Source organism: Athalia rosae, chromosome 7 (assembly GCF_917208135.1).
Source record: "Athalia rosae chromosome 7, iyAthRosa1.1, whole genome shotgun sequence".
In the NCBI taxonomy this organism is placed as follows: Eukaryota; Metazoa; Arthropoda; class Insecta; order Hymenoptera; family Athaliidae; genus Athalia; species Athalia rosae.
The window spans coordinates 9,980,004-9,993,213 of NC_064032.1; the positions used below are offsets into that span (position 1 = coordinate 9,980,004).

At 39.3% G+C, this 13,210-nt stretch overlaps 1 protein-coding gene and 1 long non-coding RNA gene across 2 annotated transcripts in view; one reads left to right on the forward strand and one right to left on the reverse strand.

Annotated features, from left to right (window-relative positions):
• The window catches only part of LOC105691074, a 55,154-nt gene that overhangs the window by 2,545 nt on the left and 39,399 nt on the right, over positions 1–13,210 (reverse strand). Inside the window, exons 2-3 of the mRNA XM_048657945.1 lie at positions 7,386–8,159; positions 1,827–2,248 (exon numbers count right to left, since the gene is read on the reverse strand). Coding sequence (XP_048513902.1) covers positions 1,827–2,248; positions 7,386–7,524 — 561 coding nt within the window. The 5' untranslated portion in view covers positions 7,525–8,159. The remainder of the gene's footprint in view (positions 1–1,826; positions 2,249–7,385; positions 8,160–13,210) is intronic.
• On the forward strand, positions 3,327–8,190 carry LOC125501647. Its single transcript, XR_007279246.1, has 3 exons — positions 3,327–7,020; positions 7,435–7,514; positions 8,054–8,190. It is a non-coding gene; the product is annotated as an uncharacterized LOC125501647 (long non-coding RNA).

Consider the following 13,210-nt stretch of genomic DNA (forward strand, 5'->3'; position numbering starts at 1 on the left):
TATATAAATAAGAAAGAGCAATCTCCGGTGGTGAGATTTTATGGGGCAACCCACGCAATATCCTGCCACGGTGTTTCCCATCGCGGGATTATAAGAAAACTTTCCGATCACCGACGATGAGCGCGGGGCCCAGTTTTCTATTTTCTTTTTTTCCGTCCCTCCCGCACGACCGAAAGATTGCCTGGAAAACGAACGATTTCGCGAACGAACGAACGAACGAACGACGCCTCGAGAAGAGATTATCGCATGCCGCCCTTAATTCGACTCCACCGCGTACACAATCGTCAGCGATTCCCATTAACGGAGAATTATTACGGTACATAACATCCCCCATCCGTGTCCCGTTCGCGCGTTCTCTCGAAATGCTCGTGTCATATGCCGATGTGGGATAAAACTGTATACGCGATTAAAATTTCTTTCATTCGTCGCATCGGGACGAGAGACGTCGGTATTATCTCTCATCTCTCAGGTTTGCTGCGAATCGATAAATTGATATCAATTAAAATTCCAGCCAATTAAGTACGGAGACATTCGAATCGATCGGTTTTTTTCTAATTAAAAAAAAATTGCAATTGAATTATGCAGCCGATATGCAACGATAGGGAAATTCCGCGACACCCTCCTCGAAGGAGGAGTGTATAAAATTAAGTTCAAATGAAACCGAACAAGTCGCGAGTACGGAAAAGATACAGATGAACGGTGAAGGAATTAGAGGATGAGATTGGCAATCGGAAGAATCTCCTCGTTCTTCCTATAATTCGAGTGAAATTGTTCAGTGGGCGATGGAAAACGATTTAAATTTTAACGCGCGGCGAGTTACGCGAGGCGAACGACGCGAGACGAAGAGACGATAAAGGGGAAAAAAAAAAGAAGAAATACAGCGATTCATTAGTAATTCCTGTTTGCCGGGGATGAAGCGGATATAAACCGCGGAAAAGACTATAGGTTTCGTAATACCTGCGATGATAGCTGCGGCGGCTCGAAAAATCCGCGGAGTGCGTCCCATTCGTCCCAAAGGGAAGTAGAAGTTTTTGATCAAGAGACGCGCCCCCCCCCCCCCCCTCCCCTCGCCCCGCGCGCGCTATCATCGTCGCGACGCGAAACAAACAAGGGAGAAATGAATGAGAGGAAAAAAAAAAAAAAAGAAAGGGGAACGGAGAGCCGACGAACGACGTCTTTATGTACGCGTACATATGTACAGAGACGGTTCGGTCGGGGGTGCGAGCAGCGATACATATTTGATCAAGATATATACATAGGTATACGTATATAGGTATAGAGAAAATGAAGAACTTGTTTGACGAACTGTGGGATTCGCGAGTCTGCGGAGTTTCGTGTACACCCTCCCCCCCGCCCCCCCCCCCTCCGCCGCTCCGCCTTCGTACAATGCGAGGTGGTGGTATAAAATCCTCGTTGTCGCCGTCGTCTTCCTTCTTTTTCCTTATTCTTCTCTGTCCAGTTACCGGGTGTACGGATGTTATAATGCACGTGTATAACCGCCGCCGATATTTATTGCGCCCCTGGGATCAGGGGTGATAACTAAATTCCCATTTATGGTATCCACTTCACGCCCTCCCCTACCTCGACTCCCTCGCTAACTCACTCATTTCTCTCCCTTTCTAATCTATTTCACCGGGAGAGTGAAAGAAAAAAAAAAAAGGAGGGAAAAAAAAAAAGAAAAAAAAAGAAGGAAAACCGAGACCAGGCGAGAGATTAACTACATACAAGGAGATTATGGCGACAACGCGTTTTTTTTGACGGATGTATATATCCCATTTCGATCGGATATGTACCGACGGAGAAACGGAAGAGCTAAATTCGCTCACCTTGTTTTTGGATGCGTGAAAATCGTCGGCGATGTTCCTCAGATTAGCGCCGACGCTGGCCCACTCGTTTTCCTCGTTCGATGTCGAGCTGCAGCAGTTTTGCGAACTGTGATGTATGGAGGAGTAGCTGGTACCGGGTTGTTCTTTTTTTAGGGCCGAATTTTCGGATACCAGCCGTCTCCGGGGACGCGGTCTCGGACTCGGTGTCGGTACCTGGGGGTTGAATTCCGGGAATTGAAAGGCGACGTCCCGCGTCGGACTGCTCGGTGCCGACGCCGTGACCTGTGGCATCGGCGGGGGTAGTTGCTCGATGGCGGAAGAAACCAGATCGGGAAGCGGCAGACGTGACAAATCCGAATCGACTAGGACCAACGGGTGATCCCGCGATACGGGAGCGTCTCCGGAGCGACGGTGAACTCGATCTGGAACAAAGATTTGAAAAAAAACAAATTCCTACGATTATTTTCGCATTTCTAAAATCGAAACAAAAACCCCCGACAATGAAGAATCGAAACGGGGAACAGCAAATGTTGTTTTTCAAAAATTTTCAAATATGAATTTTAGAAGTGTGCGAAGTTGTTGTATACACATGCGTATATACACCATGTTGCATAACCGTTGATATTACAAAGCTATTGTCTGCACAATGTGCACCAAGAGTAACAGCATATGGTAAATGCATCCTTGACATTTAGAGAGTAATACGAGCTGTGGATAGAAACGAGGAAAAAGAAAAATAAGAAAAACAGTCGGAGAGAGTGAAAAAAAAAAGAAAAAATAAAGAAAAAAAGAAAAAAAATCAACAGTTGAGAACTCCATCGACGTTAACAACGTGTTTCGTGCACCGTACACTACGTACACTACGTACGTACGCGGGTATCAGAGAATTATACCAGAGTGGGTATGTATATTGTAAAATGGTAAGACTCGGCGGAGGCTGTGGCCTCTGAACGTACGGGCGACGACGACCGTCTTTCGCCATTGCAACTGCACCACATGTATAATGAAAACAGGTATGTATAAGCGAACGTGCAGTACGCGATACGTGTCGTTACGACATTGTGCAATTTATAAACAAATCACCGCTCTCGCATTTTCTGTCTCTAAATATTCATCATTAAATAAAAAGCGCGCAAAATTCGCAATCAAATTTCCATTTTCAAGTATTAATAATTTTATTTAATTTTTATTACCTCGCAATTTGTTACAGTTCTCTAACTCTCTATTCTTTGTTGTATTCTCATTATCGCATTTTTAGCCTCTGCAGAACCAACGAGTTGACCGCAAAAAAAAAAAAAAAAAAAAAAAAAAGAAAAAAAAAGAAAAGAGGCAAGCAACCGCGGTGGGTATGTGTAGGTAGTGGATACACGCATATGTGTATGTAAAGTACACGTACGTAGCGAAGGCAAATCGAGCAAAAAAGTGCAGCAGCAGCGCACGTGGCAGGCACCCGCATGCACTTTGCTTTTATACGTACAATACCTATATATATACATATATATTATATAGACACGTATGAGGTTATAAGTAAATGGATTAGGGGAAAACGGGGTAGTGAGTCACGTGTACGCGGCCCTTTGTATGTATTTCATACAAGTATACCTATAAAAATACGATCTACATGTGTGTATGTCAACACTTTGTAAAAATGGGGAAAAAACCAAAAAAAAAACAAAAAAAGCGAAGTTTTTCAAATTCCATCAATTACACGACCCATCATCCGCAACGATTCGTCTGTATGCTTTTTACCTGTGCAACGCACGGCTCTTCTTTTCTTTCCTTTTTTTTTTCGTCTTCTATTTTGCGTCGTTTCGGAAGAAACGTCGCGAAATTGCAGAGTGCTACGTGATCGATTGTGAGTAAAAGTGTTGCATGTGCATCGAGAAAATGCAGACGGAGGGAGTGAGTGTTGAACGACCCCCTAATATTATCTCTGCATAGAAAGACGAAATGTGAAAAGCACGCGCAAAACAGGAAAAAAAAAAAAATTCAAAAGAAAGAAGAAAGACCAAAAATGTAGAGATGAGATTAAGTCGAAAGTATTTAAGATCGTTCGTTTGGGCTTTTTAAGCGTCTACTAAACGGGCGCATAACACAAAAATATATGTATACGCAGTGATGAGAAGAAGGCGAGAGAGGCGAGTAGATGAAAAATAAATGTACGTATTCGGTACATCGATGCGCGTACGTGTGCACACGAATTGAATGATAAAAAAAAAAAAAAAAACAAACAAACAAAAAAACTAAAAAACAAAATAATAACAATAATAATAAAAAGGGAAAAGAGGAAGGAGTGGAGAGTGTATATTATGGTGGATATAAAAGAGCGCAGTAAACTGACTGCACAAAGAACAAACTTCAAGGCCATTTAGAAGCCATGCAACTCAACTCACAATTCGAGTCGACTCGACTCGACTAAATACGTCATCAGATTACAAACGTATTATCATCATTATCATCGCGATATATACTACTTCAATGTAAAATACATTACACACCGCAGTCGATACATACTGTGCCAAATTTGTATATTTTCCATGTATACGTCGTATACGTATGTAACTGCAGATGTCGAAAATTTTGAAAAACGCGAATGCGAGTCGCATCAATGACGTAACGATAAAAAGGAGAGAAAAATTCAATGCGGTTTACATGAAGAGTGCGTGTAATGCGTACATGTGCGTATGTATGTATTCACCTTAATTCGAGTCATTAAATAATTAAACTATTAGGTGCTGCACGGGAGACTTTTACGTTGCGTTAGATACGCCTGTGTACGTATGTACTGTACATGGAAAAGTTGCAAGTGGTTTGGTGCTCGGTATGCGTGAAGAAATATTTTCTACGGTGGATCGTTTGTATACGCACGTGATTTAGATCTTTTGTACATATAACACATATGTAGGCAAATTGCGTGACATATAAATATTATATACATACATACAATACGATATGTGATTAAACGGAACGCGATGATTAAATATAAAAGCGTGCGAGACTCGCGCGTTTCGTATTTCCTGTTTCTATATAATAATATCATTATCACAGTTGTGTGTATATACATAAAAATATTTACATACATACACGTACTAATGTGTACACATTTATCTGAGCACACACGCACACAATCGTATTTATTCATTTTCATTAAATTTAATTTATTTGTTCGACGGAACTGAGTTACCTGAATTTACGTTGGTAGAAATTTGAAGAAAAAAGGAAAAAAAAAAAAAACAAATTGATTCGTGTAATTGTAATATTACGAAATTACTCATCCGAATTTCCCGCGCATACGTAAGGGCGATGAAAAGACGCGAATGAAAATCGGAGAGAAGAGAGAACAGAGGAAATGAAACGTGAGAGAAGGAGGTGCGGCACTTGTGCAAATTTCACACTACATCATATACATATATATATATATATAAATGTAAACGTAAGTGATTTTCTACATTATGTGCACAATGTAATGAAAGAAAAAAAAAAAAGAGACAACAAAAAAAGCAAAGAAGAGAAAAAAAACTCGGTTCGATTCTACTGCAGTGTATGTCGCGTTGTGGCACAGCTGTTTCTATAAATACAAATCATCGCGTATCCGTGTGCACGTGTCTCGCACACGCGTATTAAATTATATATCTGTAGTGAGTTTTGCGGTGACGATGAACTAACTTTACTATACTGCGTGTAACGTCCTACAATCCACGACGACGACGACGACGACGACGACGACGACGACGACGACGATGATGATAACGATGATGCACCGCAAACGGAAGCGCGGAAAACCTTAAAACCTGCGCATTTCAAAAATCGCCAACGATTGCGAGCGTATCATACGCTACGCGTGTGGTACGCGCATACACGCTTGAGAAAAACGATGATGATAGGGGAAAAAAAAAAAAAAAAAAAAAAAACAATAAGAAATCACACTTTACGTGTAACACACATGTAACATAATATAACAATTACGCTTTGCTGCTGCTGCTGCTGCTGCGGCTGCTGCTGCACCGTGGCGCGTAACATAAATCGCGCGGGAAAATATGTACAGAGTGTGCGACAGAGGTCGTACGTATGATCGAAGGGATATTTTTTTATCTCTCGAAATTGTCCATTTTTTTCCCCTTTTTCTTCCCAACACGCAAACGCTCGCGGTAATCTTCATCCGTTTTTGCAACATCTTATGCGTCTTTTTTTTTTTCCTCTTCTTTTCTTTTTTTTTCCCACAAATGTGTTTCGTGTACGTAGACGCAACGTGGGTCCGTATGCGTGTACGTATTATTACGCGTCATTGCATTTCGCGGAGTAAGAGGTCAGTGACCTTTGAAGGTCGCGGTACAAGGTATATTAAGGTTCGTTCGTTCTTCATCAGATACAGTAGAAGCAGAGCTTAACACAATCCCTCTCTTTCTTGTCCTACCAACAGACGACGACCAACTTTCATTTTTTCATTCTCTCTCTCTCTCTCTCTCTCTCTTAGTCCCTCCCTCCGATTTTGTAGTACTTTTTATTTTTTATTTTCGTTGCTTTGGAGAAACGAAAAAAGAAAGAAAAAGAGATAAAAAGAGAAAGGGAGGGAAGTTAAGAGAGACGGAGAGAGAGAGAGAGAGAGACCAGAGCGAGGGTCATGGTCGGACAACGTCTGCTGCCGCTGCAAAGCGGTTCATACGACCGACGACGGTTCTCCAGTTTCGGCTGTAATACGCCCACATTTAATATACAAATCCCGTCAATACCCCTTTACCGGATCTCAATTTTTTTCTCTCGAATCTTTCGATTTTATTTTGTTTTTCCACATTTCTTTTCCACGTTCACTTATCGTCAGAGTCATCGGACGTGATGCGCGAGGCGAAAAAATTGAAACGGTGGTAATCGCAGCTAATTAATTATTATCGTTCAAGTTTAATTGCACCGTACTTTTAATCTTATCTCACTCAGTCTTCTCGTAGATATAATATATTCGATGGGTGCAGGTATGTAGTTTGGTATCTACGATGATCGTATCGGATCTAAGTGTCATATGAAAATTTTTTCACAGGTGATTCAGATTCGATAGATTGCGCGATCTTGTCCAATTTCTTCCTACGTTTTGTACCGACGTGTACGACGACCACGTGGGGGTCCGCTTAACGGTTTCTTTTCCAAAAAAATGACGCAATAATGACTTGAAAATTCGTTATTTACAAATAATTCCCCGAAGGTGAGTATAGATATTATTTTTAATCAATGATTCAAGGATAAACGCGTCATCGTCCGACGATACCGTTAACCCGTCGTCCACTCTCCATCAACCTATTCGATTTTGCTTTCATATTTTGCTCTTTCAACCGAAAATTTACACGTTACCATCTTTTCATAATTCTAGTCTTCCTTTTTACGGGAACATTCGATTTTGTTTGAATTTTTCAAATTTCAGCAATGATGGTCTTGGCAATTGAGCGACAAACAAAAATTTCAACGAAGAAACAAAAAACGGCGTTGCGACGAACGATCGAATGACATGCTAAGGGATGGTTGGATAAATGAATGAGAGAAAATCATTATTTGTTTTTATAACGAACTCACGATTTTGAGATGGATTTTGGTAGCTTCTCATCCTGATGACCTGTTGCAGGATACCGTAAACGTCCAAGAGGAGACCCTGAAGGCGTCTTTCTTGCGCCTCCGCTTCGTCTTCGGTAGGAAGAGCGAAAGGTATCGCCATCTTCGACGACGTTCAAGACGTTGTGGTCTTGATTTTTCTCTTCTTCAATAGATAAACTTTCTTTCGTCTATTTTGGTTTTTGGTTTTCACGCTGTACTGTTTACGAAGTCTATTTACTTCTGTTCAGAAGAATAAAAAACCAAACAACGATTTCACGTACGGCAAATAATTCGCGCGCCTCCGAACGATTGAGAAAAAAAATAGTTCTTCTCTTGCAGAGCCCGCACTTGGTTTTGGATATTTCGGTTCTTTTGTTTTGTTTTAGTCTCTCGTTGTACCGCAGATGTCCAGAGTTATAAGATCACTTTTCTCGTTACTTATTTTCTCTTTTAACGTCAACAGTTTTATTCGGCGCACTATTTTATTACTTTACTTATCATTCGACGGAGAAAACAAATCGTAAAAATTTTGTTCTCTCATAATCGCCTTTCGGAGATTATTCACGAATAGATTAATGTTATCAAAATTGTTATGTATATATATTATTTTATTCAATTCTTCTTTTTTTTATTTTTGGACTAAATCACAGCTTCTTCAACGATCTTCTCTTCGGTCTAGCGTAGGGTGGATCTTCGAACGGTGATTTGTCCATAGATGCAAATAAGCTTTCTTCGCAGGATTTTCGCGCGCAAAATCTGTGGAGTCAAAAAATAAATTTTTTCTCTCTTCCCAATATATTTCAATCTGCTCGCTTTCTTATTTCCTTTTCTAATTCCTTTCGTTCAAAAATATTGATTATCTGATGTAATTTTATTCGAAAAAATTTCTTTCTCTCTCTCTTCTAACCGATGATTTATTTTACAAAATTAACGTATCGCAATTTGAACGAAAAAATCAATGATAAAAATATAACTTCGGGCTTCAATTCACAAATTTTCCTTTTGTGTTGTCCCTGTCGTTGTTGGTTTTCTTTTCTGTTATTATTTATTTATTTTTTTTTTCGGTTCTTCGATCAATTTCACCGTGAAAGTTCATACGATAAATCGATTCGTCGCACAATACAGTTCGCTCTTTATTTTATTGTTTTTCAATCAATAGCAATTGTTTATAACAAGATAGAACAAAAAACGATGTACATGTGTTGCTTGAAAATATTATCTTCGTGTCTTCGATCAGTCGGAACAATTATCAATGTAACACAGTATTCAAAAATCTGAACGAATCAGATTCACGAGGTCTTGCGTTATTGCGATTAAGTTTTTTGTTTTTTGGCGCCAAACTTTTTTACCAATCACAAGTTCGATCGACGATCGACGTTTCTTTGTTTCGTTAATCAGTTGTTTATCGGCGCGCGTTTTATTCAAAATTTTACTTTCAGTTAACTCGTTTACGAAGCACATGCGCAATGTACGAATAATTTTACGTTACCTCAATGGTAAAAAATGAAAATAAAACAGAAACGATATCGGCAATCACGAATTGCGAAGAAAATTTAATTTTTTTTTTTTGTTTATTTTGCGTTCAGTTTTTTTTTTTTCCAAAAACGACCAACGAAATAAGATGTCGAATATTCTCATACGCGATTATTCGAATAAACGATATTTTTATAAAATATAACTAATATTATGCTGCATAAGATTGCGAATTATTTTATGCGCGTATATTACGTTATTTTCAATTATTATTTTATAATATTTCCTTTAACATATATTTAATACAATTATGTTCATATACTTTTATATAATAATCTCGACTGAGTTTAGTGAGTTGTGTGTCAAACGAAAAACAAGACTATCCTCCTCGAGGTCTGGTGTGGCAATGATTTTACTAGCTGTGCTTGGATCTCGGTCTCCTCACGCTGGGTTGCCTCGCACATGACCATGTCGTCCTATAACGCGCTGGTGGTATAGGGAGGGGGTTGAAAACGAACCTACTGCACGTGATGGGGTGGGAGAGACAAGAAAATGCGCGCGCATCCGCGAACCGTGAAACCCCAGCCGAGGAACTGCACGGGCACCGCATCACCGGCCCGATGCAACTGCAACTCGGCCGTCGTCGATGCCGCTGACGCGCTCTCCTGCCAACTTTGACTTTTTCTCTACCCTGCTAACGCCGCGCTACATGCGATGTATTTTTTCAGGGAGATGCGATGTCCCTTTTGCCCGAAGAACACGTGTGAGCCTGTGCTCCGTTATTAATTCCGCTTTAGCATCGTTTGCCGTAGATATCAGCTAATTTTTCCAACGATTTTTTCTCCCTCAAACTTTCCGATGATCCCATTCGACGAAATTGTAATACAGAATCGGTGCGTCTTTCGATTTTGAAAAATCAGTGGAGTCCGAAGAAAGATAGGACGATCGTATCAACGAGTTCGTTTTTGTTGTTTGAATTTTTGTTGAATGTTTTATTCTTTCTTTGTTATTTCATACGACTGACAATAGATACGAGGTATCAGTTCTTTCGCTTATTAACATATAACGTCCATCCGTTCGTCCTGCATCCGTCGTCGGAAAAAAAATAAAGAATATTAAGGATAAAAAAAACCATTTATGTACTCCAATATATACAGAGTGAGTCGTTTCAAACTCCGAAGATGGGAGGAGTCTCGTTCGACTTCCTTGTCCAATCAGCGCGCCGAGCACGAAAAAAAATTGAAAGAACGAATAAAGACGAGTCAGGATTGCAGCGCGCCCAACGAATGAGGAAGCCGATCGGCGCCCCACCGCGAATCATCCGAATTAGGCTCCTCCCAATCTCGGAGTTTGGAAAAACTCACCCTGTATACATTACGTGTGAACACGTATACCTATGTAGGGAAATACATAGTTACTCGCGCATCGTATGTATATGGGTACCTATACTTGCACGTATACATACGAACGTCGAGCGAGAGAGTTTATGGCGATAAGAAATTCAGACACGGTTTATAAATGAAGTTTTTGATAAATATTGTATACGTTGCAGATAATTAAAACACAACTGAGAAAATTAAGATAAGACACAAGCTCTATGGGTTATATAGTCTATACGGAACATGCTATATTGTAGTATTATAATATAGGGTGTTGAATTACATTCACGTATTGAATTGCACGATTGTACGATACGTACGTACAAATAATACGTCATTTAACGCTCTCTGCGGATACGTCTTACCTCTGACTGCAATCTACTCTTATTTTGTTTCTTTCAAATCATCGTATTATTCCCCGTAGATTTGCGTCGCCATTTTTCTCGGTATCATTTCCCTTTCAAATTATCCGTACTGATTCTAGTTTCGATTTCTCCATTCGTTTTCGAACCTCAATTTCATCAAATGTGAAGCGAGAAAAAAGAAATCAGGATGGGCAAATCCGCGGTCGAACAATGAGATAAAATAATTATTACCAGGCCGAGAAAGTCAATAAATAAATAAATTTAGAATATACGGAAAAAAAAAGAAAGAAATAAATCGTTCAATGAAAATATTGTTCATTTACACAGATGGTTAATCTACATTATTAACGCGACGATAATGGAACGTATAATATCATAATTTGTATATCCCATTAACAAATAACATTTATATCTTGGAAAAAAAATATCCTTAAACAATAATATCCGATTATCCATATCGATCGTTATTTTATTATTCTCCTTTTATTCGTTTTATTATTTTTCCTATTTTTTTATTCATTTTGCGCAGTAAATTCTTGTAATATGGAACTGACTAATAGTGAACTACCAATGACAGCTGTAGGTGGGGAGGAAGGGGGGAGGGGGTGAAGGTATGTACACGTGATGTATGTATATATGAGTACCTTGGTGACCAAAGGTCAATCGATAACTTGATTAGGTCTATCTTTCCTTTTTTTTTTCCTTTTCTTTTCCATCAATTTTTTTTTTCTTTTTTCTCTTTCCAAACGGTATTACGTTGTTTAAACTATTGTTTTGGTAAATGACCTCGGACAAGAGACCACGAAGAGAAAAACCTTTGCGGGAACAGGTGACCACCGCAACGCTGCTGGCGAATGCTCGTCACCGTCGGAAACTGATAATTTCGATAAGAAGGAACCGTTCTCCATACCATTTTCTAATTTTTTTTTTTTTCGTTCCTTTTTTTTTCTTCAGAAATTTTGCTCCGAGGCCCGTTTAGACGAACGTCGAGATCGTGAAGTCGACCTCTTTTTTCAACGGGTTCCACGATGTCCTGAATCGAATGATTGGTTTTTTTTTTTTTTCTCTCAAAATTCCTTCATCGACAAATAACTCGACATTAGCGAAATTTTCATTCCTGACGTAATATCATGAATTTTTTGATTTTGCATAAAATTTTTTCCTCTCCGTCCTCTTGCGCAACCTCATAAAAGAGATTTAAACGGACAACGATCTTCGTCATCGCGTCGTAATACGCGTGTGAGTGATTTAAAAAAAAAAAAAATGCTATCCTTTTTTTTCAACTTCTTTCTTTTTCTTTCTCCTTACACGGTGTAATGCATCAGAATCAGATCAGAGACCTCTGCAGGAACTTCTAAATGTTGAATCACACCTGATCAGGTAAAGCTATGTAAGTATGCCGTTGCTGCTGCAGGGAATGATGAATCAGACGAACGTTAAAAATTATATACATAACGCATAGTTAATACATATATACACTACCTACCGATAGACTATACAGGAGAGAAAAAAGTAAAATAAATAAAATAACTCTAGGACACGTGTCTCTTTCTTCGCAACACCACATTGCGCGTAACACGTACATCCGACGTAACGGAATTCCAAATTTTGATTTTTGTGAATTATTATAAAATCCATGAAATTATTATGAGTAAAAGAATGCGGAAATTTTCGCGTTAATATTGAAAGGGAAAAAAATTGAAGTAATCTCTCCAGCACTCGTTAGTAAGAACTTCGCGGGGATTCGACATAAAACGACATACCTACCTACTTAACTGACTGAGTATAGTGCGAGGTGAGTCACTGTCTGTGAATTTTTTAAAACAAGATTTTTTTATTCCTTCATTTTTCGCATCTACGCTACACATTACGATGATATGAATCGATCGGACGCGATCCGGCAGATAAATTTATATCGAAGAATTTTCGAAAAATTTCATCAACATTTGCCGGGATTTCGAGTGATTTAAAGCGAATGAATTTTACGTGTTCGTTTCAACGCCACAACACACTTCTTCTCTCTTTCTTCGTTATTTCTTTATTATTTTATCTAAGCAAGTGTACGCGAGGTGATAAAAAATGACGATATTACAAATATATTTTTGCTCCTTAAATTGTGAGCGGATAGGAGGAGGTCTACGGCCATGAAGGAATTCGACCTGCGTGTAAACCGATCATGAGTCATCGGTGATTCGGATCAAAGACAAACACTTTGTACTAAATATATTTGTGTGTATTTACACATAAACATATACATGCGCCCGTACCTTACGTATGGTTTGAAAAATTTGTTTGAAGAAAAAAAAAAAAAATAAAAAGAAAAAGAAAAGAATCGTCGCTAACGAAGAATCTGGGTGAGAAGTGTCGAAGGGTGATACAGTGTCGCCTCGTCGGATTTCCTTTTTTCACTTCACAGTTCGCGTATACATATACCGTAGGTGCGTGAAAGGAAAAGCTATTATATCAACAAACGCGCGGAGTGATGTAGTCTGGAAATGAAAATGGCGGGATGTGGATGACCGCGTAATTGCGACAAGCGAAACCGAAGTGCGCGTCGCGACGCTCCGTGTAATATTCCTGTATACATATG